Source organism: Radiomyces spectabilis (genome assembly GCF_025331425.1).
Source record: "Radiomyces spectabilis strain NRRL 2753 chromosome Unknown BYT42scaffold_9, whole genome shotgun sequence".
Taxonomy (NCBI): domain Eukaryota; kingdom Fungi; phylum Mucoromycota; class Mucoromycetes; order Mucorales; family Radiomycetaceae; genus Radiomyces; species Radiomyces spectabilis.
The window spans coordinates 381,447-408,133 of record NW_026251934.1 but is presented as its reverse complement, the minus strand read 5'-3'; the positions used below and the strand labels follow the sequence as shown (position 1 = coordinate 408,133).

Below are 26,687 nucleotides of genomic sequence, written 5' to 3'. Positions count from 1 at the left end.
ACGCCCCAAATGACTTAGTCAATGCATAATCACGGAAGCTCAATTTTTTCTGTCATCATTGAAAAAGTTTGCGCTGCATGCTGCTTATTTTGTCTCATACAACGTAGATACAGGCCATGGAATGGCGGAAATGTACCAAAGATGTATGCACACAGGTGGGCTTCTCCAGAGAGGTGACACTTTTATGCTTGATTCGAAAAAAGTATACTGTCGTCAAAACCGACGAGGGTGGCACTCTGCCACCCCCCAAGAATAAGAAACCTGGGTGATTATTTGGAATCGATTCTTCCTCATAATTGGCAGTTACATATGACAGGATAGCCGACAAATACAGAGTGACAAAAACGTGGGCGTTACTGGTTTATTTTTTTAAGCGTATCTTTATATGAACTATTGTCGATCCTTTTACGGTCTATCGGCCGGACGGTTTTAGAAGTTGATGGCATTGCCAAACGAAGCAAGCAAGCAAGCTTCACGGAAAGCTTCAGATAATGTCTAGAAATCATTCAGTGAATAAGATGACCCACAAACTTGTATCTCAATTGATGAAATGATACTTACAGGATGAGCGTGGCAAGTGCGGCCAACATCTTCGGCAGAGGCACCATACTATTATTTTAGAAACAAACCATTAGTAAAAATCCGATCAATATGTATTAAGGAGATACTTACTTCCATGGCGAGACCAGCTTCAGCGACCATTTCACCGGCGTTGGGACCAATGATGTGGACACCCAAGATACGGTCGGTTTCGGCATCAGTGATAACCTTGACCAAACCATCGGTGTCATCGTTGGTACGCGCTCTCGAGTTGGCAACGAAAGGATAGCTGCCAGTCTTGTATTTGACACCTTCTTGCTTCAATTGTTCTTCATTCTTACCAACCCAAGCGACTTCGGGATGCGTATAGATAACGGAAGGAATCACGTCGTAGTTGACGTGACCGTGGCCCGTAGCAATCATTTCAGCTACAGCGAAACCTTCATCCTCGGCCTTGTGAGCCAACATGGGACCAAAAGTGACATCACCAATGCAGCGAACGTTGGGTACGTTGGTCTTGAATTCCGAATCAATTACAACACGGCCACGGTTGTCCATCTCGACACCAATATTTTCCAAACCAAGGCCTGTGGTGTAAGGGCGACGACCAATGGCCACCAAGACAGCATCGGCTTCGAGCTATCAACATGAATTTGTATTGGTACAGCCGCAATTTTTTCCAAATTATCATTATTTGAATGAATGTGTTGGACACTTACCGTTTCGGCCTTGCCACCCTTGGAAGCTTCAACATCGACCAAGACCTTGTCACCTTCAATCTTGGCACCGTTGACCTTGGTGCTCATCTTGAACTTCAAGCCTTGCTTGGACAACAATTTGTGAAAGTTTTTGGCAAGTTCACCATCCATACCAGCACCGATGGCGTTGAGGTATTCGACGACGGTAACTTCGGCACCCAAGCGAGACCAGACCGAACCCAATTCGAGACCAATGACACCCGCACCAATCACTACCATCTTCTTGGGCACCTTGGCAAGTTCAAGAGCACCGGTAGAAGAAACAATCTTCTTTTCATCAATTTCCATGCCAGGAATAGGCGTGACTTCGGATCCGGTAGCAATGATCACATTCTTAGCCTTGAGAGACGATTGTTTGCCGTCCAAGCCGTCGACGGCAATTTCAGTCGCGGTCTTGAAGCTGCCTGCACCCTTGATGTAATCGACCTTGTACTTCTTGAACAAGTATTCAACACCGTTGGTCAAACCGTTCACGGCCTTCAAACGAGCCTTGTGCATGTTGTCCAAGTTCAATTTGACATCGCTCACTAAAAACGTCACGTCCGATGCGTAAGCTATCTGGCAGATTTATTTTGAATGCGTGTGTGCTTCGGAGAACTTACCGTCAATACCACGCGATTTCAAATCGTGTTGGGTCTGGTGGAAAATGTGCGAGTTGTTCAACATGGCCTTGGAAGGAATGCAGCCAACGTTCAAGCACGTACCACCGAGAGTACCACGTTTCTCGATACAAGCAACCTACAAATGAACAAGGTATGGTCGATTTGAGTTCTTTACTATGGCCATGTTTCTTCAATATAATTACCTTGAGACCCTGTTGGGCGGCTTTGATAGCAGCAGGATAGCCACCGGGACCACCACCAATAACGACGACATCGTATTCGGTATCTAAATCGAATGAATGAGTGTAAAAGAAAATAACAAGAATCCTGTCACAATATACGTACCAGCAGGGCTGCTGTAGTAACGGTAGAACTGGGTGGCGACAGGTGCACGCACGGTTTTGCATGCAGCATTGCGCGCGGCAATCTAAGAATAATGCAAACAATAACGTTAATTTCACAAAACAGACGACTTTGAATCGAGTTGATAGGTACATTAGCCAGAGGAGCCTTGGAAGCAACCAATCTAAACATAATGGCACGAGGAAGAAAGAGGTGCCAAAAAAACGTCAGAATAGTCTACAAAAATAAACTCAGAAACTGGCCTTATAGACAAGTCACGCAATTCCGGTCATTTCTTACTATGAAATTTGTCAGGCCGAGCTTTGCTGCTGGCTTTTGGCACCTCGACAGGAAGAAGAAGCAAAATCAAAGGGACCATAGTTCAATAGTCAGATTCCTTTCAACGGCCTATGCATTTTTCTTGAGGCTATATTATCCTTTCCTTTTATCGTATATTTTACTTTATATCATCTGCTCAAAGATTTCTCTGTGACCAGTAGCCCAACCATGCGCTTTCTTGCATTTTATATGCTGTGTAGCATATGTTGGTATATGGTTTACAAGCCGGTCAATACCGCTTGTCTCCTTTTACAATTGACGCCCTCTAGTATTATTTTGTTCCAATTGACTTACAATCTTTGTCTATCCCGCCAGATCCATCGTTGACGGTTCATTACCGCTGATCTTCACATGTTAGGACGAATATCAATCATAATTACTGCGACGCATATATGTGAGAAATTCTATGATTAGAATTGTAATTTCTCCAGCAACGCGAATACATCAAATGCCGTGACATGGAAACTTTTCAACACTTCATTTTCATTTCAATGCCCGCTCCAAACTAAACCCGCCATTCCTTCGCTAAGCGACATATTATAACCCTGCCACCCGCCACCCGCATTTTCCCTCAATAATGCTTTTATATCCCATAGTACTCTCTGATTTCCAACACCATCAGAAATAGTTGCGCAGGATGCTTTGCCCTTCGAATGTGTATCACTTACAAAGTAAGACTTCAAGAAGCCGTGATAGTATAGTGGCAGTACATCGCGTTGTGGCCGCGCTGACCCTGGTTCGATTCCAGGTCACGGCAATTACCTTTTTTGCTTTTTTCCCTATCTGTATTTTATTTATTTATTTTTTTGACCTTTTTTACGTCTGGAAAAACAGTTCATATCGCTCGTTGGAGGTGAGAGGGATTAGTAATTTTGGTCTTTTTGTTGAGAATGTGCCGGGTTTTATAAAAATTTCAAGGCCACTAACCCCACGTAGACAAACGGTATGGGTTCATTGGTGAAAGGTCCATATTTTTGTTGTGCGATTTTTATTTGGTCAGGTGGAACGGAAAAAAAGTAGGAAAGACAGTAATATTTTTGCTTGTAAAGAAAACATGGTGCAAATACTCGAATTACAGGCACAAAACCACATGTATCGTCGCAAGATTTATTTGAAAGGCCGGATGCTTTGTTATCTTTACTGCCGTTTATTTTAAGTCATAGGTTCAGCTTTTCCTTTAAGTTATTATTACGTACACAAAAAAAAATATACAACGTTGGTTATTGAACAAATGCGCGTATAAAAAAGTTGAAATACAAGAAGGTGTCAGACACTGCAGAGGTTGACTACCTACACACAAAGCCACGAGAAAGGAACAAGGTGGGGTAAAGTTTATTAACGCTCCAATGATCCCAGTACGACTGTTTCTGATGCGCCGTGCGTAATGCTGTTGTCCCAACCTCGACGGATCTCGTTCTTTTTCCCGACCAACAAATTCATGTTGCCTACGGTGACACATGAAAGGCGCATGGTTTTCTTGGAAAGGTGCGAAAGATGATTGATCAGACGCTGACTACAATGGCATCCAATAAGGTTGAGGTAACGCAGAGTACGAACATTACGCAATAGCTGGAGGAGACTGGAATCTGAAAGGAAAATCCAGTTGGACACGTCCAGGTATTCCAGTTTAGGTAAATGTTGACTAATGACGGTGATCGTCTCTTTAGAAACATCGGTCTTTGCGTAGTCCGATTGCAGCCTTTCCAGCAACTCAGAGTACGTGTGATAATCGCTTGTCAATTGCATGGCGCTGAGAAACGAGACAGTGTGCCTTCGTGAATGTCGATGGTCGGCCGAGGACGACTGGGCTGAAAATGCTTCGCGCAGGCGACGAACCAAAACGGGTGTATGCTTGGCGATGTTGAGGTGCGTAATATTTGGACAGTGATGTACGAGAGTTTCTATATCGGAATGTTGGATGGATTTGATCCGAGCCAGGTCCAACCATTGGAGGTGCAGGTGACATGCAACAGCGATTTCGTGTACCGTTTTACCAGTAATACGGTTACATCCATTGAGTTGCAAACGACGCAGGGTCTGACTGGACGCGTGCACCAAACGGATAACGCCCGTATCGGTCACGTTAAAGCATCCGTTGAGCATCAATGTCTCCAGAGATGTGCAGGTTTTTGAAAGGGCCGTTAATCCTTCATCCGTAATATTGTAGCAACGAGCAAGATTGAGGATCCGTAACTTGGGAGCGCATGGAGATTGGCTGAGAACCTGCAGGACTTCGTCAGTGATAAGCCAGGATTGGGCCAAATTTAGAACGGTCAAGTTGGGGCAGTGGATCGCCACTTGGGTGATCAAGCCATCTGACACAAAAGGGCCAGCGTGAGCCAATACAAGCGATCGGATGAATGAACCGTTCTTCCGTACATGGTTCGTAAATACCCTTTTTAGGCATTTCACATGACCCAGGTAACCACAACGTTGTCTCGAGTGCTTGATTATCACTGTACGCCACAAAATGGGCATGATCAGTGTGTACCATCGGCTACACACCTGCGCTCCGCTCGTTAACGTTGCCTTGTCGTGGACGGCCAGGAATTCAAATATCATGATGAGGATTTCATTGGGCACGGTTTGAATATACGAGTGGTTTCCACGACGACGGTGATTGACATGTTTATCAACATAACGGTGGTGTCTCCTCGGCAACACGATTGATTCGTTTATTCTAGACGAGGTGAACGTTGGTTTTGCTGGTGGTTGCCTGAAAAACGACGATAATGCATTGAACATCATTAATTGAACTGTATGACAGATGGAACCATAGAACGACTGCCACCCGTGCAGGGTTGTGGTCATAAACGAAAAGAGCAAATGGTGAAGAGTCGCAACTATGGTTTTCATTGCGCCAGACAGAAAGAGATAAGAACGAGAAAAAGATGAAAGAAAAATAATAATAAAAAACAGTAAGACGGGATCGAGGGTTATCCAAAAGGCTTTCAGGTCCCGATCCAAATTAGGATCTCTGCTGGAGCGCATAGCTGATGAATGAACAATGAGACGAAAACGCCACTGTATTAAAAATTGCAATCCCATGGCGACAATGGTGCCTTTTTTTTTTTTTTTTTTTTATTGCACCTCATTGATGACTCATTGAATTCCCATTGTCACTTTACTGTTGATGAGCTGGAATTGAGTTTTTCGTCTATTCCTTTCTTGAAAGCGGATCATTCACTTATTCATGGTCATTCTTCTGCTGTTATGAGATACGTAAAAAAAAGGCATAGTGCTGATTTGAAAAAAAAAAAAAGTTAAAAGTGGGCTACTGTTATGAGACTTAAAAAAGAAAAGTTAAGTTTGAGGCGATCGATTCCTGTATTCTGAAACAAGGAGATGCATTTGATGTTTTTAAATACGTTTCGACAGGCGAACGTTGATGTTTCATTGGACACTTTGAAGATGCATTTTCTTTATTTCACAAATGTGTAGAGAATAAAAATTCGGATGACTTTGCAATTCACGATTCCATTGATTGAGTAGAACTTTTTAACATACAAAAAGCAAGCGACACAAATAACACCATCAGAACCAATTTGGTATCTTGTTTAGCAGTTGCCATAACTTTATTGCCATTCTTTTTTCGATCATCGACATACAAAAAATGCTCATGTGATTTTGGTGCGGGCGGGGGACTTGGTTCATTGACAGAGTAACTTCTTGACATTTTCTTGCCAGCACCACTTTCCAAGAATGACAGCCTTCACTATCGTCAATGTTCATTCACTTTTTGGCCTTTTTTTTTTTCTCACTTGCATAGTTGCAATCCATTTCTTTCAACGCGCTCTGTGATTTCCCCTTATATTTTCTTTTTGCATCAAACCTAGCACCACAAACCGTTTCGACCTAACAGAAAGTGTGGCGCTGCTGCTCACCATAAGAGATAAAAGTGTCTGCTTTATTGGGGTAAAAAAGATCTGCCTTGAGAAGAGGTGGCCTGGCATCGTTTGCACAGAGTATTGCCAACGTTTGAAATTCCTTGTCAACGACGCATTGCTCCTATTCATCGGGTATGACGATAGGCGGGTATTTCTTTAAAGCAATGTCCATTTCTTCAGGGTACTTTTCTTGAAGCTGGGATTTGATTTTCCTGTGCTCAGTGGTAAGCGACCCATTTTTTATTCGGAATAACATTTTTTGGTTTGATCAAAGTAGTGTACCTTAACTTGGAGAATACGCTATTCAGGTCGTTGCGCATTTCTTTTAGTAGTTTGGTGTGTGCTTCAAAATGTTTATGGACGTTCTGATAACGAGCTTTGCTAAACTCATTGAAGGCTTCAAGTTTCTGCTGTGTGTCCTTGTACATCTGCAAACTAACAAAATGCAAGGCATGGCTTTGTGTCAACAGAATGAAGAGAAATGGAAAGTTAAAAGAATCAGTTTTCCAAGTACCATTGAGCTTGAGTTTCCAAAATCTCGCCTATGGCTTGTTCATTCTTGGCGTGAATCAGCTTTTCCGCAACAGTATGGGATGAAGCCATGCTGTATTATTTCATTGCATGCCGTGAAACGGCAAAAGCGGAGTTGCATGGACGGGATGGCCCTTTTTTTGGGGGGGGGGGTTTACTCAGCCAATCCACAAAAAAATTGATGCATAGTAACGACCTATGTATGCTACATGCTCGCTATTTTGCTATTTCTGCACATGGCACATTATATTCCTTGCAAATCAAATGAACCATGGTTTGGATCTGTCGTAGTTCATCCAAAGTGGCACCGTTGTGTTGTGCACCGTACCATTGCCCGCGTAATTGTTTGGGCAAATTTTCAGCTATCAACGCAGCCACCAACACAAAACTGGTCTCTTTTTCGCCGAGGATTGAAACGTCGGAAAGGATAGGCGCGTAAATGTGGTTGATGGCCGCTTCCGCCAAATCAGGATACGCGTCGGATAAATTGTCGTAGACACGCGTTGCATGACATTCGTAAATCTTGTCAAAGAGCGCTCGGCCTCGTGCACGTTGCTGTAGTACTTGTTCCCACGAACTGACATCTCTAATGCATCTCACACATAAGCGACACACACACACACACACACCCCCTTATAGGCGACTCAAAGTAAGTAAATGCCAACGTTGTTCAGCAATTTACCTAGGGTTTCTGCGAAGTAATGACAATCGGACGTCTCCGGTGACTGCTTGACTCAAGGTACTCAAACTGTTGATGACTTTGGGAAAGCCAACAATAGCGTAACTCTTGTACAGCGCTTCTTGCAGCCGAGTGACTAGCATTTGCTTTTTCTCTAGACGCCAGGTAGCATCTGTATGGGTTTCATCGATGCATTCTTCAGCAAACTTGTAAACTTGAGGAATATCATTGGGTCGATTCAGGGTGCTAACAACGGTGGCCTATAACCCGGGATTCATTTGTCCGTTTAAATTTCAAGCGAACGTTGATTTTATTTTCAGCGATGCTTACAGTAACCAATGGCCAAACATGAACTAGGGATGGGGTAGATAAAGAGAGTTTATAAATCTCTCGTACCGTTTCTAACAACATTTTATAAAAAAAAAGATAGATGGAGAGAAAGAAAAAAAACCAAAATAAAAGAAAAGGAGGCCAATGGTGAATTGGGCCGGAATGCCGAGAAAAAAACATTCTCGCGGGGACAAGTGGCATGATTTTTTAGAAGAGCGACAAAAGGTGGCGGTTACTGTGCAACTTGACCCTGCGCTTCATCGGTTTTGGCAGCAAAATAGGTGTTGGTGGAGTTATATTTTAGTTTGATCCACTCTTCCAGACCCACGAGGTTGTCCGTCTCGCCAAGGCCTTGATTGAGTGACTTTACGAAATCATCGGTTGTCCACGGCTTAACCAGGCCTGCCGTCATTTTATCGAGACTGCGATCCCATGCGACATCATGTTGCAAAAAGTACACCATGCTGTCAATACGTTTCAGCAAGACATCGGGATTCGTTAGTTGATCATTGATTTCTTTGAGAGTTTGCTCGTAGAGAGCCTCCAGGAAAGCGGTGGCTTTGACCTTTTCCCAAAGATAAGAATGCGGTTTACGGTTTGAAGTAAACTCTTGCCAAGTGCCTGTCATTATATAACGCTGATCGGCTTCGAGACCGTTGCCAAAGGTGTAGTCGAAATCCATGGGTACCATGATAAATTGCTTCGTCTGCGGATGGCGATACAACATGAAATTGTTTCCAGCTGCCATGGATAGAGTCAATTGGAAAGACAAATACGACATATAAAGGAAAATCAGAATTGCACTTACAGTAAATCACGGCATCCCAACTACCACCTATCCATTCCAAGGCCATTTGTCGAACATAGCGTACCATGTCAATTTTTGGTTGCCAGACGTTGAGTGCTTGAACGTCGTTGGGTTGTTCACTCGGCTCATACTGGTTGATGAAATCCATGAATTGCAACAAGAACTTCATGGCGGTGCCCTCGCCTTCCGGTCCCTCGGTTTTGACATCGTAGACGCGTTCGTCATACAGACTTTCATCGAATCCTTCGAATTCAAAACTGGCAGAATACTCGCCTTTACCAGCATCGCCTTGAATCATGGCGCCAAGGGTCACCGATGGATCCCCGTCGTGGATGGTTTCGCGAATATAGCTAATGTCATACGGGGTTATTGATGATCCATCGAGTAGCCGTGGTTGTACTTTAGCGAAACTAACCTTTCCGATCCTGCATCGTCCATCAAAAGATAAAGTCCTATGGGCGTGTCGTTCATGTACACCCTGCATCACACCGACATGGTTAGATCGTGACATACAAAAGCACCGATTTTAAAAACTGACCGAACATAGGCCCCACGCGCGGCCAAGACACCAGTGGATTTTAACAAATCACTGTAAATTTTTTCTCGCATCATGGTAGGATCCGTGGCTTCCGAGCGTAGTTTAAGCTCCCAACGACGATGCAAGCCATCTTCGGCGGTGCTGGGAATCTTGATTTTGTATGGTACTTTGGCCCATCCGCGACTCGAATGGCCACCAATCTTGATTTCTACATCCTCGATTTGTTGGATGTTATCATAGCTAAATATTGTCAATTAAATTTTCCGAGCAGCTCCAATCGATCGGTAATTTTGATATATGTATATTTTGAAACGGGAGGATGGAGAAGGATGGCTTACTTGATGTACGTTAACGTTCCAGTGACCTTGATTTTTTGGATTTTGTTCGTATGCATGTTATGCAACTCGTCGTTGGGCGCTTGGAAATGCAGCGTCGCAATTGTGCCTTCATCAAACAGTTTACTGGCTCCTGGATCGGCATTCTTGCTATACGAGCTAAAGTTGTACAGTTGTGGTAATTCGGTCAATTTCAGCTTGTTCCATGGCCGATTGTACACTTCATTGAATGTGCGTTCAGCATGTTGAATGGCGGGACGTTCAAAACTTTCAAAATCGAGAAGTTGGTTCGTTCCATCGTAGACTACGTAACGATAGGGCTCATTGTTGGGGCCAGGACCATGATACAGCATCGGGATATCCGAGTCTGCCTTGAGACCGTAGACATATTCACCAATGGCTACACCTACACTAGCATTCGGTGGTGGGTTCGCCACCACTTGATAGATGACTTGGTGTGCCTGGACAGCTAATGAAATCTTAATCAACTACCGACAATCTCATAGGTCTCTTGTCATTTTCTCTATATTACCTGTGGAAAGCAATGTCCCAAGAAGAACCAAGAGATGCCAATGCATGGAAAGGAAAAAGAAATGAAAATACAAGAAAGCCAAACAATAATAATAAAAATAATAGAGAAATCAAGAAGAAAAAGAACAACTGCCTCAATAAGAGAAAAATTGTCCGCTTTTTCCGCAACGTGTGTTTGATTCTATGTTGTGGTCACTTTTATAATAATGGTATTTGGTATATGAAATCTACCGAAGGACAGATGACAGAGATTAAGAATAAAATGGAAGAAAAATGATATTACATTTGTTTGTTTCCTTATGCATATTTCGAACAAGAGACCTGGGTAAGTTGTTGTGATCGCATCTCCAGAGCCGTGAGTTTGCGACCGTACACACAGCCGGTATCGACACCCTTTGTATATTTCTGCAAATTCAAGCCGCGGCCGGCATCGTGGCCGTAGTAGACATACATGACATTACTGGTGTTGAGCTGGGCACTGTTGAATGCGGTTCCCCAATGCACGCCTTGATCACTGCTGGGATTCGGGACGCCGTCAGCGATATCACGCATATTCATCACAGAATAAGGGTCTTGAGACTCCAAGTCCTTGGTTGGATCCAAACCGCCATGTACTACCACACTGTTGGAAAGCCAAGGAAGGCGCAATATCATAGGGCACGCCGCTAAATAGTTGTACTCCTCTTGCGACATCGCTCTAAAGGAGGTCGGATCATGAAATTATGAAAAAGAAAACATGAAACTTCCAGATCAGCATCTCAGCATAATTTAGAAATCGAAAAGGACTTACAGTGCAATGGCAGCGTGATGATTGGAAAATTTCAAGGGGTCGGCTACCGGACCTTCAGGCATGGTGCCCTTTCCGGACTGCAAAGCGGCCTGACCATTTTGCAATTCAAATGTTTTCAGACGAACCACTTTATCGTCGTGATTGCCGCGGACGCATAATGCGCCCAGTTCTTGGGCGCGTCTGATCACCCCGAGGCTGTCCGGACCTCGGTCCACCAGATCACCGGCGAGAATCAATAAATCGTCCTGCGAGTTGTATTTGATTTGATCCACAAGACTGTTCAATTCGGAAACACACCCATGAATATCGCCAACGACGAAGATGCGCTTCTTATTTTGAATGTCAGGAGAGTCATAGGTGGTCATGCGAGTCAGATTAGCGTATTTTGACACCGCATGCGACCCGCTGTTGGATGCCTGATTGTTATTCTTGTGGTTGGTGACCACCACTGCCACGACAACCACAATAACGATGACAATGACGGCGGTCAAGGCCATGGCAATGATACGCCACATGCGTTTCTCTCGATCCGTTTTGAAGTTTCCAGGTAATTCGTCCAACTCATAAAAGGAATCTTCTCGATAGTCGTAAGGTGGTGGAGGGGTCGAAGGAAACTGTTGTGGCGAAGGTTGAGCTTGACCTTGTAGCGGTGTCGATGGATGATACTGTTGTTGCTGCTCTTGTTGGTTTTGCTGTGGCACACCTAGAGCTGCTGCTGCTGCTGCGGCAGCCTGTGCTTTTCGTTGTTGCTTTTTCAATTGCTTTTTTTTGCCCATGGAAAAGAAGCTATTTTTACAAAATTAAAAAAAAAAAAAGAATCAGACCCAAGGGAAAACCGTATCAGTGCACCCTCAACGGATAAATGGCCCGGTATTTTTTTCCCGATGAATTCATATTTTTCAGCCGGAAAAAAATTCAGGAAATAAAGAATTTGATCTTTTTTTGGCGAGCCGGCCTTGACGAAACGAAACAATGGGATATTTTACTCATTTCCAACTCCCAGTTCACATAAAAAAAAAAAAAAGAAAAAGATTCAAATCAGATAGAGCATGATACACAAGATCCGATCGTTTAAAAAATTGTTTACAATTGCTTTTGTGATCCCATTGTCTCGGTTGTTCCATCTGACAAATCGTGGTTGGCGAAACCCACTGAGTGTGAAAATCCGGGGAGGAAGGGAGATGGCCACCCTGCAACCCTAGTTCCACGCACGACCATGGTCATCGGTCTTTGGATCGTATCCCAAAAAAGGAAAACCCCTTCCATGATGTAGTATGGCGGTGATTCAACGCACTAACGTACAAATACGCATAGACCATTTGGTCTCAAGGTTGGAGAGGAGAATTCCATCAACAATAATTGTGCAATTGCGCTTTGCCCTTGGTTGTCTCTGTCATTAAGTTGGTAATTATTTGTACCGGTTTCCCCTGTTGTCTATATGCGCACCATAGTGATGGGTTTGAAACTAACTGAAACCCGGTGAAAAATTTTAGGCCATGAATTTCTACGATGTGTGCTGGCCGATGGAGACAGTACAACCCACTTTTACCACTCTTCTTCCGATGCCAACACGACGTCTTCGTAGCCTGAGCATCAATTTACCAAACCCCAACTCGCCCACATTACTAAGTCGCAGTTTTGCGAGCCTTAGACGACGCCGCGGGTCTTCCACTTATCCTTCCACGCCCAACGCGAACGACCCAACGACGAACGATCCCAACGTCGACGATCCAAACGCCTTGACCAATGTTCCCACCACGCACACCACAGACTCTGCTGCAGACGTCAACAGCACAACGTCAGTTCCAGAAGTGAGTCAACGCATCCGTCTTGTGCCAAGCGTCGGCCTTTCGTCAAGGACCTTTGTTTTCGATGTCGTTGACCGGGTGCTTCATCCCGGCTCGGTACTCAAGATAGGGCGATACAGTGAAAGAAATACGCTCGACAATCGATTATCTTTCAAGAGCAAAGTTGTCAGTCGCAATCATGCAGAGATGTGGATCGAAGGAGAAAAGGTAAAATTTTCAACTCGGTATTTTTATTCGTACTTCTCGTTGACATGACTCACTTTATATCCTACCTTAGGTACTTATCAAAGACATTGGCTCCTCCAGCGGCACGTTTGTGAACCGTGTACGGCTGGGTCCAGCCAATGTGATGAGCTTACCGCACGTCGTAAAAGACGGTGATATTATCCAACTCGGCGTGGACTATCAGGGAGGGCTGGAACCCATGTACCGAGCGGTGCGTATCAAGGTCGAGCTTAATCGAGAGGAGCAAACGCAAACCAACCACTTCAGTCGTGCAGCATTTCAACAATTGCGCCATCATTTGTTGACCGCGGTGGCGCCCCCCACCACGCATCAGCAACACATGGCATCTTCCTTGGAAGCTCCATCGACATCCATTCCGCACTTGGACGACCATGCAAAAAAGCCCATCAGCATACAAAAAGGGGAACCCATCAACAATGCTACACTGGCCGTTCCCACCAAAAAAATTACGACAGAACTGGCTCGACATGGGTCACCCATCACTGAGGCAGATATACAAGAATGCTGCATATGCCTTTACGCCATTGCACCTTTTCAAGCACTTTTTATCGCTCCGTGTTCCCATATTTTTCACTTCAAATGCCTGCGACCCATTCTCTTTCAAAATTATCCCGGGTTCTCGTGCCCTTTGTGTCGCGGTTATGCGGATCTTGAAGAGTCGGTGGCGGTCGAAATCCACGATGTCATTCAAGCCTTGGGAATATCAGAAAAAACCGATACATCAGAATCAGCGTCTGGACGGCTTCCATCCATCATCACGGCGCCCACAGAAGCAATTGATATGGTCGCGGATGGAGCTCATTCGAGAACTTCGTACAGTTCAGTCTCCGACGAATCGCAACCTTCATCCTCCCGTTTGCATGTAGCTCCCAATGAAACTATCTTCTCTTCGACCCTAGTGGAGACCCCCATGCTGGAAGAGATACCCCGAGATCTCCAAAGACAATCATCAGAATCATCATAGAATCAAAAAATTGTACACATCAATCGCATAGAACAAAACCATACACTCATTTTCATCACATCCCCCGTTCTTGCATTTACAAAACATTGAAAACAGTTGCCATATATGTAAAGATATATATCCGACAATGTGAAATGGTTCAATCTGTGAATCCAAACAATTGCGTTTCCGTGAGATTAAGAGGATATGAACAAAAAAGTAGATGCTAAATGTATGTAGACAATGGGGTGAAAGGACAGGGAAAGAGCCAAAAAGGGTTGCCAAGCTTTTTTTTTTACGATGTTTGGCTACTACTTGTTGGCGGTGCACTCGAGTTTTCTGCAGTCACTGGTGTCGATGGTGTCGCTGATGTCACTGGTGTCGCTGCTGCTACCGCTGCCGCTGCCGCTGCTGTTGACGAGGTAGATGAGACATTGGATAAACGATGCCTTACAAGACTTTCAAAGGAAGCAGCGAGAACTGCACTCTGCTTCTCCAATTCCTTCAGTTCCGGGCCCAACACCGTGTCCAGTTCATCATATTGTTGAACTTTCAAGGTCAACTTGTCAACCAATGTTTTCACCGCCAATCGCGTCCAGTGCTGAATCTCCTGATCTTCATAGCTTGCTAATTTCTCCGCTTGGTCCACGGCTCCTTTTAATGCTGCAAGAGATGCTTGTTTCATTACGGAGGCATCAAAAGCCGACTGGGGCGTTGCTGCTTTGGTACCGTTGGCATCATTGATGTCGTTATTATCGGACGTTTCCGACATCTTGTCGTCCGCATCCACATTGATTTCCTCGCCCTCTTCCTCATTTGTATCTGTCGATTCCAGTTTCTTGCCATGCTTCAAAAATTCCTTCAGAGCCGATTTCGCTGCGGCCGAGCCCACCCCGGGATTGATGTGACCCGATAAAAAGGCGATCAGTGTCATCACAGGATTTGATACGTCGCTGAACGGGAGCTGTTCCATTTCTTGTTCGTTAAGCTGAGCGGTAAGGAACTCATCGTCCATGGGTAACTGCAGAAACTTGGTGACGCATTGTTCTTTCGACCGACTGCCCACGTGTTCCGAGATCATTAACCAGTCTTCATCGTACATGTCAATGCCTTCCAGCAGTCGCAGCACTTCTTCGCGTGACCAATCTTCCTCTTCCAAAGTGTCGGCAGTACTATCGACGCGCAAAAAGTCACCACTAGCCATGGTAGCCGGAAATCGGCCTTGAAGGTAACAGTCAATGCATACTTGAAAGCCTTTGTGTTTAAGATTCTGGTACCGCACGGCGCTGCAATCGACATGACAATGGCTGCATTTAAATACTTTGCGCTGATCAGGGTTCAGTGGATCGTCGATTTCTAAGCTCCACGCACTGCGAGCGTCACGGGGGATGGACGCGTCAAATATAAGATCTCTTAGTCGTTGCATATCAGCGGCGGAGCGGTCCTGGAAATCACGTTGCGATTTGGGCTTGACGGCGGCATCGCAGTCGCTGTCAATGTAAGGATCAAAAATACGTCGTCGAGGATCGACCTAGTGGTGGGTGGTTCCACAAAGAGGAGAAGAGCGCATCAGTAAGATGCTTTCATTCGTTATGAAGAAACAGTAAGTAACCGGTTTTACCTGCGTGTTGATCAAACCATGAAGTTCAAGGAAACTGTGTATCCGTACGATATCGACAAGATCAGCCTCAAGTTCAGCTTTACAAGCAATAATGGAGAGGTAATAGCTTGGGTTTTTGCGGTAATGCTCAATCATATAATTGCGGCATTTCTTGTACTGTTCCGGAGAATGCTGTTTGTCTTGTTGCTCCTCGGTAAAGTACTCTGCCAATGCCATTTTCTCGATATCGTGGATTTCGTTCAAACTAAACCAACTCGGTAGTGATACAATGACAGAATGATAAGGGGAAGCATGGCATAACGATGATATGTCTGATATTATTCGTTCATGAGAAAAAATACTGGCTGACACACATGGTTTTGCTTCCACAGGACTTACCAGTTTTATCAATGGGTTGTGACTCGTCTGCCGCTCCACCGGACGAAGAGGCAGCCTCGTCCAACGATTTTGTCTCGGAGCGATGCTTTGGGTATTCGATATTGGTGTCGATAAACTGAGAAATATTGGTCATATCGCCATTGCTGTAGGGTTCAAATTCGTTTTTACGTTGACGGCTGCCCAGTTGAGGTCGATCGCGTTCGATATCTCTTATCCGTACTGCAGGCTGATGACCAGGATTCAATATTAAGACCGGGGTCGAGCTACTTTGGGATGATTCAAATCCAAATCGGTTCAGGTTACTCGAGGCCGAGAACGAGAGTTTTTGCGGAGGTTGATCCGGCGTTGATTCTGCCTCCTCGGCATCGACCTCGTTTGCTTTTCGTTTGATACCCGATATAACTGCCACGGTATCCGACGACGTCGCCTCTATCATTTCCTCGTCGATCTCTTCCTCAATTTCTTCGTAATCTTCCTCGTTCATGATTTCGTTGAACCTTGCAATATCCTGAAGCCATCGCGCCATGATATGCCATGGGCCGGTATGGTCCGGCGGTTCTTCCGGATCGGCGAATTGCTCTGTCTGAGGCAGCCAGCTGTCGTAGGAATCAGGGTAATACCACCAATGTACCAATACCGTGTTGCCCTTTTTTTCGAGAGTTCGAAACCACTCTTCTTCCAAACCATCATATCGATGAAGAGGTCCATACAATATATGTGTACTCTGTTTCAAGTCGTCCGTTACTTGAACTAAAAAAACGACGTGCATTTTTGATATGAGTACAGGTCGAGGCGATGCGCCAGACAAAAACGGCATCAAACTTACTGTCGATCTTTCGAGCCAGGGCACTGAGTGTCTTGCGCGCAGATTCTGGAAGTGTTTTGGCAAAAGCGATGCATGGCATGGCAAGAATATTCTTGCGCAAGAGGAAATCTCTGATCGTTTGGACAAGCTCAATATATTTCTGCGACTGATTGGCATCGGTGAAATCCCAGCCCTTCCAGCCCTGGGTGACCCGGAAAGTGTAAGCTGCCAAGAGAATCGTGTAAATGGGCGAGTCTTTGGTAAGCGGTGTGTCGGGTTCAAGTTTAAAGAGTTTGGCAGGGATACGTAGAGGAGCATTGGCAAGCCGATCGTGGAAGCCTAGATGGTCTTGCTGAAATCGTTGAAGTTGATATAAGAATAGTGACAGTTCACGAGAATCGAAATCGATGTCGCGCTGCTGTGACCGTAATTCGGCCAGCAAGATTGGTCTAATAGTGTCAAAACATGCAATAATGTCGTCTTGTTCATACAGACTCTGATCAAGCACTGCTCCTTTAGGATTTCTGCCTGCCATGGGAGGACCGCCTTTTGGTTGAGAATAACAGCGCAGAAAAGTCCCCCCAGCCGGATGAATTGGATCAAAAATATTCAAACTCAGTATACATGCGTCACGTGGATTGACGTTGGCCGTAGATCACGTGCATCATCCAAACCAGCACGCTTCTCAGCAACTTTTTGGTTGCCATGACGGTTTTCTGCGTAAGCTTTTTTTTATTTTTCTCCCATATTTCCATGGCCACAAACGCAAATCCTCTTGACCAACTCCAATACTTTGTTGAGATGATTTCAAAGCATCCTCTAATTCATCATGGTAATTTACAAAAGCACCTTTTTAAACATAAATGTCGCGTGTAATAATCTTTTTTATGCAGGCTCTGTTGATAAAAGTCACGAGCAATGGGCATGAGATTGTGGGTTTTGTTTCGATATGAACTTGTTATACATGGGCGTACCTTTACCGTAATTGGTACAAGCGGTCTGGACTGCAGCAGAAATTGGAGCGGGAAGCTGTTCGCGGCCGCGTTACGACGCGCTGGAAGGTAAACATCATTCGAAAATAAGTTTTCAAGTTATTGTGTACTGATCTGCTATCTAACAGCTCAGTATTTTCTTTCATCGCTTGGCTGATCATTTTACGATGCCCCCCAGTCAAGTGGCCACCTTCATTGACTGCGTCCTGTTGCCTGCAATTGGGCTTACAAGCCCTTTTTGCAAGTCAAAATTTCGGGTTAAGCACCCGTACCGACTCGGAGCGCCTCCGTGACCGCCGTGGTCTCATCGTGCCAAAGCCGGTGATGCTTGATAGCACCAACATCCCGCTGCTGATTGAAATAATGCGCATTTGTCAAGATGGCAAACCACAATCCCAATTTGGCGATTTCTTTTTTGACACCTGGTGCGACGGAATCAAAGCCCCGTACAGAGGATCGGTTCAAAACTCACTGGTTGACGTTGACTGGGCCCTGGCAAGTCTAATTTTCTGTCATATGTCATCGGAGTGAATTACTGAGTACAGTTAAACAAAAGGTCGATCCTGCGACTGCGTACATCGATGTGGGTGCCGAAGTATTACCGATCGTCGATTGCCCGCTTGTGGGTGTGCCGATGAACAGCTCCCACAGGGACCTTATTAGTCAACTGTTTGGTTCGGTCAATTCGTCGGCCTATCGACACCGGCATGGTTATCATGGCATCTATCGATCTCATTTTCCCTTCTTTCTAATCCTTATACTACATGTCATAGGCATGACCAATTTCTGCTTTTACAGCACTTGGGGTGGTTTCGCTTCTTACCTAAAAAGCGGAATCCCCAACTCCAGTTAAATTCAAATAAAGAAAAACAGTTTTTAAGATGTATCCTCATTTTAAACCTATTATAAAAATATATGATAAATTTAATAATGATAAAAATAAATACGAAAGATATATTTCTTTTGAATATAATATAAGACAGATTTTTATTGTTGAAATAAAACAAAAGCTTGATCCTTTATTATCGTCTACACTCAACGATCCAATGACGCCGCCATCGTATTAGATACATATTGATCATCCATATCCCTTTTACGACATATACAGGTGTATGGCAAGATCAAGGTCCCCCTTTACAACTATACGACGGGCAAAGATCGGAGCGGCATTATGCTGACACCCGCCCAGATCTTTTCGGGTATTTTCAGTGGTTTTATCGTACGTCATTCGTGATAGCCTTTGTTGATGTGATTCACTGACCAACAGTATATGTTATATAGACGTTCATGAATGAAACGATGGCAGCTTTGCCACGGAAGTCCTTTGGTGTCCAAGTAGAAGTCCGAGTGAACTTAATAATGTTCACGGAGACCGAAGAAGAAATGTTCTCAATCCTGAGGTACGATATATTGCATATACGGTATATCCGATTATGCATACGATGAACTTACGAGTTTTTCTTAGGCGTCATCATCCTCTACTGGCTCCGGCTTACGCCAACTGGCCGAAGATACTCCGACCAATGAGGTCGACATGGTTGCTCCGCCCCCGGTCAGCAATAAGCGTGCACAAGCCCCGTCCTATTCTGCCTCGTCGCTTGGCCCGGACCTTTGCCTCGCCGCGGCTATCTCGAGGAAACAGCCCAATTTGCTGGATTCCATCTTCTGATTTAACCTCTCTTTGGTCGGGTCCGTTCGCTGGTCTCACCTGGGCGGTGGCTCACTTTGAGCCATCGGATACGTCGGATAGACAGCCATATGCTCGTAGAGCACTGCTGTCTGATGTTGCGAATAGCCCTGAAATCGGGAGTCCGTTTACAAAGGAATCGATTGCCGAACTGCAGTGCAAAAACCAGCTGTCTTTGCAGTGAATGGCGGCCACTTCTGATCGAGATCCAGCGTACAGTGTATCTCACGTTCTACCACCGGGTACGCAACGTTTGGACCTGGCAATCCCAATCATACAATGGAGTTCAAATCGATGAAGACGAAATCGTGGAGACTGGGAGCTATTTGTTCAGCGACGGAAGAGTCTTTGATGGAAGCACCAGAGAATCATTCGTGCGTCTCCATGTTTGGGTGGACACCGACAGCACTGCTCGGCACGGCCCTGTTCGACAAGCTCAGAGACGGTATTTCGGTGAGCTGAAGTTTTTCTTCTGCCACAATTTCCATGGCTGCGAGAAATGCTTGCGTTGGTCGAAGTGTTCAAGACCGTGAAAGTAGATGGTTGTTGCTGGCCATATAAGACTGGTGGCTCAAAGCTCGTAATCGTTGATGTCGAGTGTGTTGTTGAGCCTGTAGGCCGAACAAAAAGCTCAGGTACCCGGGAATACCTATATTGGACCAAGAAAAACGAAGAAGTTACCATTGATCATGATTTATTGTACATTGGTTGATAAAAAGTTTTTATGGCATCTTTTTTAAATGCTTTTAAACACTTGTGACATGGATATTCATTTTTTAGAATCGTTTGTGAGCATTGAATTTGCAATATTCAAAAGGTCCGATACTCGAATATTTTTGGGAATACTTTTTTTTCTAAAGGTGTTGAATATCGCATAAGGGAACTATAAGTTGCTTTTGACATGAAAAGAAAGCGGAATTTTATCCATAATTATTAAGGGGAGTGTACAAATTCAAAAATTGCGATCGACCCAATGTAAAATGGTATTAGAGTTTTAGTTGAAAGAAGATCCTTTTATCAATCCAAATCTCGAGCACTTCCGCAGCAAAACCAGTTACGCAACTTCTTTTTCGATTTTTTCGGCTTTTCTCTGGTGGCAGCTTGTTGTTTGGACAGTGTTGGCTGCGAAGATGCAGGTTCTTCTGGTCTCACCTTGGTGGAAGATTTATTCTCTTGCGCTTGTTGTTGCTTGGCAGTCCGTTGCACCGCTTGGTCTGGCTTTTCATTTACTGCCGGGTTTCCTTTCTGCGCATTTTGTATTTCGGTATCGGTTGGCTCGGATAGGTCTTGCTTCACAGGTGCATCATCGTTTTTGATCGGTTGTCCTTCGGGCGTTAACCCCGTTACCACCACTCGCGCCGTTTCTTCTGCTGCACGCGCGCTTGCCACCGCTTTTGGGTTATCCACATGCGCTGATGAAACAGGCTCATCATCTTCGGGTATGCTTGCTGCTGGATTACTTGCATTCACTTCTTTTGTAGCCTTTGGCGCTCCGGCTGTGCCAGCTGCACCCGCCACACCCGCCGCGGCTCCAGCAAGGGCTCCAGTAACACCGGTTTCATTGACCGCCACTGCTTTTTTGGGTTGTTGCATCACTCCTCGTACGGTTTTGCTGGACGCGTCCGGATCAGCACTGGATTTTTCAGACGTTTTTTGCGACGTTCCCTGCAGCGATTTGGTCGACGCGTCTGGATCAGCTCCACTGACGGATGAAGAAGCGGCAGACGACGAACAAATTTGACGACCACGAGCGTAATTTTTCACTATTTTAGCGAATTGTTGGCCCTGATATTTGGCAATATTTAATTCGGCCTCGCTTGGCTGCCTTGACCCGTCCCCATTGGTAATGGTGCCAGCGCCATAGGCCGATCCGCCAATCACTTCGTCATTGCTAAAAAGCGCTTTGCTGGCAAATCCAAATGGAACATACATCATCCCGTGGTGCGCAAGATACGTGATAGCTGTCAATGCCAAGCTCTCGTGACCTCCATGCTGAGAAGCGGTGGAGAAGAATGTACCGGCAAATTTTCCCTGCAGTTCGCCGTTGGCCCAGATCATTCCTGTTGCGTCCAATAGTCTAGAGAGCGTAAAAAACGCGTGACGGTTAGATTGATGGGTGATTGATGAATCACTAATTTTTCTGATCACTTTACGCCTTCATTTGAGCAGGAAATGAACCAAATCGCGTGGGCAAGCCAAAAATCAGTCCATCCGGTTCCACCAGTTGCTGTGAACGGATTACTGGTATGTCGGGTTTCACTGGCGCTTTCATCCTTCGCAATACGTTATCATCGAGTGTCTCTTGCACTTGAAAAATAGTGGCATCGATGCCTTCCGCCACCAGTCCTATCCACGTCGAATTGATGAGTAATATGGGCCAAAAAACGGACTGCTCTTAGTTATTTCATCGGATCATATGAATTTACCTTCACGTACCGCTAAAGATAGCTTGTAGACATGATGGTATAGAGAGTAGATAACAATGTAGACTTTGGGTTTGGAATGATTCATGAGAAAAAAAAAGAAAAAAAAAAGAGGAGAATATTCATATGTTCTACAGATATGGATTCATTTCTTCGATTGCAGAATTTCTATCAACTCTATTTGTGGAAAAGCTCGCTTTGATTTTTCCTCGATTTGTAAGGATTAGAAATCCAGTTGCGGATTTCGAATTTACAACCTTCCAATAAATAGCGTGGAGAATCCTGGCAAAGGCTGGTTTTTTTTTAAAACCTGTTTCACCACCATGTCTGCCGGCAAAGTCTACATCGTCAGCTATTCCGTCTATCATCACGTCCATAAACTCGCTCTTGAGATCCAAAAGGGCCTCCGATCGACAGGTGTCACCACCAAAATGTTCCAAGGTGCGTCATTCTGTACAAAATAGAAATCCTATAAAAGCAAGGAATGACCTCACACATGAATAATTTGATGCTAACTTTTAAATGTCGGCGATTGGGCCTGGTGTTGCACTATTGCAGTCCAGGAAACCTTATCAGATGATGTTCTCAAAATGATCAAGGCGCCACCTAAGCCTGATATTCCTGTCATCAAACCCGAACAACTGGCCGAAGCCGATGGTATCTTGTTTGGTATGCCCACAAGGTATGCATTTTGAAAATGTGGTATTCCAAACATGGCTAAACTAAAAAAATATGTGACAGATTTGGCACCATGCCAGCACAGATGAAAGGGTAAGTGCGTTCCTTTTGTGTCACCGTAGGCCGATCTTGGGATACCGTAGACGGCGTCATCTGACAGAGGCTGACGTGATGATCTTCTGAATTTATTGATACAGCCTCTTGGATGGCACGGGAGGGCTTTGGGCCAAAGGCACACTCCACAGCAAATTTGCAGGCACCTTTTTCAGTACGGCGTCGCAGGTATCTATTTATTGAAAAGCGTCGTTCTGATGATGGAATCAGTTAACTGACAGTGTACTGCTCTAAAATTTAGCATGGCGGTCAAGAAACCACTGCTCTCACTACCGTTACTTATTTTGCTCATCATGGTATGATGTATGTTCCCTTGGGTTTCACCCATCCCAATCTTTCCGACAACAGCGAATTGATTGGTGGTTCGGCCTACGGTGCAGGCACCATCGCCAATGGGGATGGATCAAGACAACCCACAGCCAAAGAACTTGAAATCGCGTATTCTCAAGGGGCTCACTTTGGCGACGTCGTTAGCGCGTACCTTCGTGGAAAGCAAGCCAAGCCCAACTAGATGGACCAATACCGTTGCAGATTTGCTATGTAGATGATGACCGCTTTCAACCGGTGTTTTCTGTATCAATAATAAACTAAAACTTTCCATGATGCACATCCACAGTTCGTGTCTTTTTGTAATTTCAAAAAGTGTTTGCCTTAAGCAGGGATGAGATCGCCTACCCGCAATACATCCATTATCATGATTGAGAACAAAAAATATAATAGTGTGAAAAAAAAGCAAAAAATGAAGATCATGTGTTTAATAAAGTGAAAAAATAAGGCAAAAAAAAGAGGAGAAAATATCTAGTTATGAACCTTCACAGTATCTCGTCCTGCTGTTGATAAACGTTCATTTTGATCCACAAGATTAGCTGCCTTTTCAGCAAATTGCACGGCCAACACCTGGAGACGAGAAGGTTCTACTTGATGAAGCACCACACATTGAGAGACTTGATCCAATGATGCAGCCAGTTCCTCGTTCCAGATGATTTTAGCAATGATGGCCGAAACTCTGGAGACGGGCAAATCAAACATGGTCGACAGTTGCGAAAGACCCAAGGTGGAGTAGTAAGATGCATAGGTGAAAAGATAAGTGCGGAGGCCTTCTTCCTGGATCTTGCGAACAAGCATATCCTTGATTTGCTGGGTTTCCGTCATCAGATCCCAGATTTTGATGGCCAAGATATAATCCTTTGCACGTTCCCATTCACCGGAAGCTAAAGCCTTGGCAGCACTCATGATGTGATCTCGGGTGTTCTCAGGAGGACCCGTGAATGCCTGGCGCTCATTGTAGTCAAGCAATCGGCGGAAAGGCCTGGAAATGAATTTCTTGTTGTTGGGACCGGCTTGAGCCTGAGCAGGGATTTCCAGCAGCATCGAACATGTCAAGAAGACACATTCAAGAAGCTCCAAGTTGATATGCATGTGGAAAGGCAACTGGCGCTGCTTTTCCAATTGATCCGATTCGGGAGTGCTTTGCTGACCGTATCGTGATGCCTGAACACCTTGTGCCAACAATTCCTTGACGCGACCGGAACCTTGAATCTCTTGCAAACTGGCGTGAGCTTCTTTGACCAAACCTTCACGGAAAGCACAAAGACCGATCTGCACCATGGCGCGATTGTACAAGATCTGCGTAGCGATATCGGCCTGGTGAATGGTTTCTTGAAGATGAGACATCAACAACATATCACGTGCGGTGTGGAATTTCTTGTGAAGAGCAAAGTGATAGATGTGGCACAACATGGCACGCGTACGGAAGATGGAAGTGGGCTGGTTGTAAAGATAGGCGCACAATTGATGGATCAACTGCGAAGGCTCCTCGGTGGTAATAATCTTGGAGCTGATATACTTGGGCAAAAGCTCCTTGGCAATACGTTCAGTGGAACGAATCACTTGCTCAGGCTGTATAATATTCCATTTTAGTATGATGTTGCCTCCCCGTCAACCGTATCATCACCACTCTTCCACAAAGAAGAACAAAATATTACCTTGAAGTACAAATGCTCCAATCGTCGAATGACCACTCTGGCAACAGCGTCTTCCATGTTGTACATTTCAGCGTAGGCTTGGGCGCGAACAAGAATAGCATACAACGAAGGTTCATCACGAAGACGATCAATGTAATCCGTGGTGTGGGGATCAATGTTCTGGAGCGATTTGGTGAATTCGTCATCCAAGCGTTCGACAAAGCTGATGATGGAACCGCGAATCTTGATAATTTCGCCTTCGGCAGGCTTTACGTCCTTATCATTGTACTCGTATTCTTCGACATCTTCACGGATCACGAATTGCTTATTGGTTTCAAGGATCTGGAGCAACTGGTTCAACTCCTTTTCAGCGGCCTTCCATGCCTTCAAAGGCATGTAAGCAACATTGCCAAGATTGATATCGAAGCGAGATGAGATGAGAGCGAGAAGGACCGTGATCTTTTGGAAAGGTGAGGTGGCGAGTTCCAAAAGTTCTTCAAGGATAGCGGTTTGTTCTTCACGGTTAGTGTTCTAAAAAAAATTGTGACGTTAGTTTAAAAACGATGACCTACGGAAAAAAGCACTCGTTCGTTCATTTTGTCACCGTTACCTTTTTACCACGAGCTTCCAACACTTCCTTCAAGCGAACAAAGAATTCCTTGCGGGTGGGTTCGACAACAGTTCGTCCACCTCGACCGACGGAAGTAAAGCTGTCCAAATCTTCGGCTGCAACGCTAGCAGTAGCAGTGGCATGGGCGACACTGGGAGAAGCGGCACGAGGAGCAGGAGCTTCCTCTTCCTCTTCAGGTTCCTCCATGAATTGTTCAGGATCCTATATAAAAGACAAATTAAATAAGCTTTGTTCAGGACGGTCCAAGATTTTTTCCACCATGGCTCGACCCACCACGTCACTAAATTTTTTTCTTCCTTTTTACCTTGTTGTAGCTCTGAATCAACTGGTCATATTCTTTGGAGACCTTTCGCAATTTCTGTCTCATAGAGTTCATAGCCTTGTTGTTACCGGCACTCATCTTCTTCTTGGCCGACTTTTCCTTTTGAAGAGTCTCTTGCAAGAGATCCTGAAGTTCGACGGTGACCTTGATGTACCCCTTGGGCACCGCAATCTCATTGAATCCCTGTGTGGCTTTGGCGACGTAGCTGGACAGTTTCTCGTATTCTAAGGATGAACAAACAGCATATCAGCGATGGAAAGGTCGTATAGGGTTAATTCACTATTTTAGCGTACCATTGGCAATCAAGGTCCAATCCTTGTTCTTTTGACCGTTTTCGATGGCTTTGATCGAATTCTGCATTTCCTCAAGACGCTTGTCCTTTTGCGATTTGACTTGTCGTTTGCGCCCGAATTCTTCGTCTGATTCCTCGTCGCTGTCACTTTCGGCGCCCTTCAAGAAACGCGACTTTTGGGGTTGATCATCTTGTTCTTCTTCAAAGTCGGATTCTTCTTCCGACGATAATTCTTCATCGGAAATGAAGGATTCATTATCAGAAGTGTCGGTTTCAGACTCGCTGTCTGATGCAGAACGGAAAAAGCGAGACATGGCTGTGATGTGAGGGAGCTTCTAAGAACAGAAAAAAAAGCTGCGCGTCAACAGAAAAGAAGGGTAAAGGAGCCGGTCAAAACTTTTTTTTTTTTCTTTTTCCCAAGTGACGAGTCGGACAAAACGAACTGTGCCAAACAAAAACTTTTTGAGTCACGTGGTTTATGACTGTTTTTCCAGGAGTGCCTCATTTGGCTTAATCGGTGAATGAAAGCAAAAAGAAAAGTTGGGTGTCACCAAACCTGATCTTGTTGATCCAATTTAGTTATGTAGGGTCAGGCTTCTCAATAGCCTCGAAAGCTAACAAGGTAATCTAAACAAAGGACATGTCGTCCTTTTGATTGCAGTTAAATATGTATACTCGAGTAATAGCACGCAGAAGAAAAAGGGTTACTGGCTTGTGGTTTGACAGCATTTAATCATGTGGTCTACGGTGCAACGCAAATATGAACATATCAA

General features: G+C 44.8%; 13 protein-coding genes and 1 non-coding gene across 14 annotated transcripts; 5 read left to right on the top strand and 9 right to left on the bottom strand.

The window, feature by feature from the left end:
• Window positions 1–289: 289 nt before the first annotated feature.
• Window positions 290–2,603, bottom strand: BYT42DRAFT_606223 (dihydrolipoyl dehydrogenase). Its single transcript, XM_051571141.1, has 9 exons — window positions 2,543–2,603; window positions 2,396–2,479; window positions 2,246–2,327; window positions 2,104–2,186; window positions 1,901–2,036; window positions 1,260–1,825; window positions 673–1,179; window positions 562–609; window positions 290–495 (listed from the first exon to the last, which is right to left on the bottom strand). The coding sequence occupies exons 2-9, from the start codon at window positions 2,432–2,434 to the stop codon at window positions 430–432; spliced, it is 1,527 nt and encodes a 508-aa protein (XP_051421529.1). The 5' UTR covers window positions 2,435–2,479; window positions 2,543–2,603; the 3' UTR covers window positions 290–429.
• A 664-nt stretch (window positions 2,604–3,267) lies between these two features.
• Window positions 3,268–3,338, top strand: BYT42DRAFT_t106. The gene has a single exon. It is a non-coding gene; the product is annotated as a tRNA-His (tRNA).
• Window positions 3,339–3,640: 302 nt separating this feature from the next.
• Window positions 3,641–5,472, bottom strand: BYT42DRAFT_575750 (uncharacterized protein). The gene has a single exon (XM_051568988.1). It carries the CDS (start codon window positions 5,435–5,437, stop codon window positions 3,917–3,919), a length of 1,521 nt encoding a protein of 506 aa, XP_051421528.1. The 5' UTR covers window positions 5,438–5,472; the 3' UTR covers window positions 3,641–3,916.
• Window positions 5,473–6,589: 1,117 nt separating this feature from the next.
• BYT42DRAFT_615439 (uncharacterized protein) lies at window positions 6,590–7,071 on the bottom strand (the record flags this gene model as incomplete). Its single annotated transcript, XM_051571958.1, has 3 exons — window positions 6,590–6,680; window positions 6,751–6,903; window positions 6,983–7,071. 3 exons carry the CDS (start codon window positions 7,069–7,071, stop codon window positions 6,590–6,592), a joined length of 333 nt encoding a protein of 110 aa, XP_051421527.1.
• On the bottom strand, window positions 6,902–8,403 carry BYT42DRAFT_397791 (uncharacterized protein). Its single transcript, XM_051563376.1, has 4 exons — window positions 8,009–8,403; window positions 7,682–7,938; window positions 6,983–7,585; window positions 6,902–6,903 (listed from the first exon to the last, which is right to left on the bottom strand). The coding sequence occupies exons 1-3, from the start codon at window positions 8,207–8,209 to the stop codon at window positions 7,216–7,218; spliced, it is 828 nt and encodes a 275-aa protein (XP_051421526.1). The 5' UTR covers window positions 8,210–8,403; the 3' UTR covers window positions 6,902–6,903; window positions 6,983–7,215.
• On the bottom strand, window positions 7,928–10,392 carry BYT42DRAFT_397837 (coth protein-domain-containing protein). Its single transcript, XM_051563377.1, has 7 exons — window positions 10,222–10,392; window positions 9,693–10,158; window positions 9,355–9,594; window positions 9,232–9,294; window positions 8,817–9,166; window positions 8,005–8,749; window positions 7,928–7,938 (listed from the first exon to the last, which is right to left on the bottom strand). The coding sequence occupies exons 1-6, from the start codon at window positions 10,265–10,267 to the stop codon at window positions 8,241–8,243; spliced, it is 1,674 nt and encodes a 557-aa protein (XP_051421525.1). The 5' UTR covers window positions 10,268–10,392; the 3' UTR covers window positions 7,928–7,938; window positions 8,005–8,240.
• A 125-nt stretch (window positions 10,393–10,517) lies between these two features.
• Window positions 10,518–11,525, bottom strand: BYT42DRAFT_594447 (Metallo-dependent phosphatase-like protein; the record flags this gene model as incomplete). Its single annotated transcript, XM_051570769.1, has 2 exons — window positions 10,518–10,917; window positions 11,011–11,525. 2 exons carry the CDS (start codon window positions 11,523–11,525, stop codon window positions 10,518–10,520), a joined length of 915 nt encoding a protein of 304 aa, XP_051421524.1.
• A 1,047-nt stretch (window positions 11,526–12,572) lies between these two features.
• BYT42DRAFT_594446 (uncharacterized protein) lies at window positions 12,573–14,028 on the top strand (the record flags this gene model as incomplete). The annotated part of the gene is made up of 2 exons (XM_051570768.1): window positions 12,573–13,025; window positions 13,096–14,028. The coding sequence occupies 2 exons, from the start codon at window positions 12,573–12,575 to the stop codon at window positions 14,026–14,028; spliced, it is 1,386 nt and encodes a 461-aa protein (XP_051421523.1).
• A 104-nt stretch (window positions 14,029–14,132) lies between these two features.
• On the bottom strand, window positions 14,133–16,442 carry BYT42DRAFT_639308 (uncharacterized protein; the record flags this gene model as incomplete). Its single annotated transcript, XM_051572516.1, has 3 exons — window positions 14,133–15,538; window positions 15,629–15,939; window positions 16,046–16,442. 3 exons carry the CDS (start codon window positions 16,440–16,442, stop codon window positions 14,303–14,305), a joined length of 1,944 nt encoding a protein of 647 aa, XP_051421522.1. The 3' UTR covers window positions 14,133–14,302.
• Window positions 16,443–17,529: 1,087 nt separating this feature from the next.
• Window positions 17,530–18,776, top strand: BYT42DRAFT_575724 (uncharacterized protein). The gene is made up of 4 exons (XM_051568987.1): window positions 17,530–17,643; window positions 17,705–17,872; window positions 17,932–18,298; window positions 18,360–18,776. Exons 2-4 carry the CDS (start codon window positions 17,730–17,732, stop codon window positions 18,654–18,656), a joined length of 807 nt encoding a protein of 268 aa, XP_051421521.1. The 5' UTR covers window positions 17,530–17,643; window positions 17,705–17,729; the 3' UTR covers window positions 18,657–18,776.
• Window positions 18,777–18,974: 198 nt separating this feature from the next.
• Window positions 18,975–19,472, top strand: BYT42DRAFT_615434 (uncharacterized protein; the record flags this gene model as incomplete). The annotated part of the gene is made up of 3 exons (XM_051571957.1): window positions 18,975–19,022; window positions 19,085–19,138; window positions 19,269–19,472. The coding sequence occupies 3 exons, from the start codon at window positions 18,975–18,977 to the stop codon at window positions 19,470–19,472; spliced, it is 306 nt and encodes a 101-aa protein (XP_051421520.1).
• A 1,758-nt stretch (window positions 19,473–21,230) lies between these two features.
• BYT42DRAFT_499587 (NAD(P)H:quinone oxidoreductase, type IV) lies at window positions 21,231–22,001 on the bottom strand (the record flags this gene model as incomplete). The annotated part of the gene is made up of 3 exons (XM_051564650.1): window positions 21,231–21,567; window positions 21,644–21,836; window positions 21,917–22,001. Coding segments are annotated over 3 exons (615 nt in total), but the record flags the coding sequence as incomplete, so codon positions are not given.
• Window positions 22,002–22,236: 235 nt separating this feature from the next.
• BYT42DRAFT_639306 (NAD(P)H:quinone oxidoreductase, type IV) lies at window positions 22,237–23,409 on the top strand (the record flags this gene model as incomplete). The annotated part of the gene is made up of 5 exons (XM_051572515.1): window positions 22,237–22,354; window positions 22,472–22,595; window positions 22,655–22,684; window positions 22,789–22,873; window positions 22,947–23,409. The coding sequence occupies 5 exons, from the start codon at window positions 22,237–22,239 to the stop codon at window positions 23,214–23,216; spliced, it is 627 nt and encodes a 208-aa protein (XP_051421518.1). The 3' UTR covers window positions 23,217–23,409.
• A 94-nt stretch (window positions 23,410–23,503) lies between these two features.
• Window positions 23,504–26,228, bottom strand: BYT42DRAFT_594444 (eukaryotic translation initiation factor 3 subunit 8 N-terminus-domain-containing protein; the record flags this gene model as incomplete). The annotated part of the gene is made up of 5 exons (XM_051570767.1): window positions 23,504–24,604; window positions 24,691–25,200; window positions 25,280–25,501; window positions 25,605–25,846; window positions 25,916–26,228. 5 exons carry the CDS (start codon window positions 26,226–26,228, stop codon window positions 23,504–23,506), a joined length of 2,388 nt encoding a protein of 795 aa, XP_051421517.1.
• Between the last annotated feature and the right edge of the window lie 459 nt (window positions 26,229–26,687).

Bases quoted from the DNA above. Each gene is read 5' to 3' on its own strand.
- BYT42DRAFT_606223 (XM_051571141.1), bottom strand. From the start codon at position 2,434: ATGTTTAGATTGGTTGCTTCCAAGGCTCCTCTGGCTAAT. The intron at 2,328-2,395 runs GTACCTATCAAC...CATTATTCTTAG, and splicing joins CCAAGGCTCCTCTGGCTAAT to ATTGCCGCGCGCAATGCTGC. The intron at 610-672 runs GTAAGTATCTCC...CTAAAATAATAG, and splicing joins AAGCTGGTCTCGCCATGGAA to TATGGTGCCTCTGCCGAAGA.
- BYT42DRAFT_575724 (XM_051568987.1), top strand. From the start codon at position 17,730: ATGGGCATGAGATTGTGGGTTTTGTTTCGATATGAACTTGTTATACAT. The intron at 17,873-17,931 runs GTAAACATCATT...GCTATCTAACAG, and splicing joins GCGTTACGACGCGCTGGAAG to CTCAGTATTTTCTTTCATCG. The intron at 18,299-18,359 runs GCAAGTCTAATT...GTTAAACAAAAG, and splicing joins TTGACGTTGACTGGGCCCTG to GTCGATCCTGCGACTGCGTA.
- BYT42DRAFT_397791 (XM_051563376.1), bottom strand. From the start codon at position 8,209: ATGCCACTTGTCCCCGCGAGAATGTTTTTTTCTCGGCATTCCGGCCCA. The intron at 7,939-8,008 runs GTAAGCATCGCT...CCCGGGTTATAG, and splicing joins ATGTTTGGCCATTGGTTACT to GCCACCGTTGTTAGCACCCT. The intron at 7,586-7,681 runs GTAAATTGCTGA...GAGATGCATTAG, and splicing joins TTACTTCGCAGAAACCCTAG to AGATGTCAGTTCGTGGGAAC.
- BYT42DRAFT_575750 (XM_051568988.1), bottom strand. From the start codon at position 5,437: ATGAAAACCATAGTTGCGACTCTTCACCATTTGCTCTTTTCGTTTATG.
- BYT42DRAFT_397837 (XM_051563377.1), bottom strand. From the start codon at position 10,267: ATGCATTGGCATCTCTTGGTTCTTCTTGGGACATTGCTTTCCACAG. The intron at 10,159-10,221 runs GTAATATAGAGA...AGATTTCATTAG, and splicing joins TGGGACATTGCTTTCCACAG to CTGTCCAGGCACACCAAGTC. The intron at 9,295-9,354 runs GTCAGTTTTTAA...GGTGTGATGCAG, and splicing joins GCGCGTGGGGCCTATGTTCG to GGTGTACATGAACGACACGC.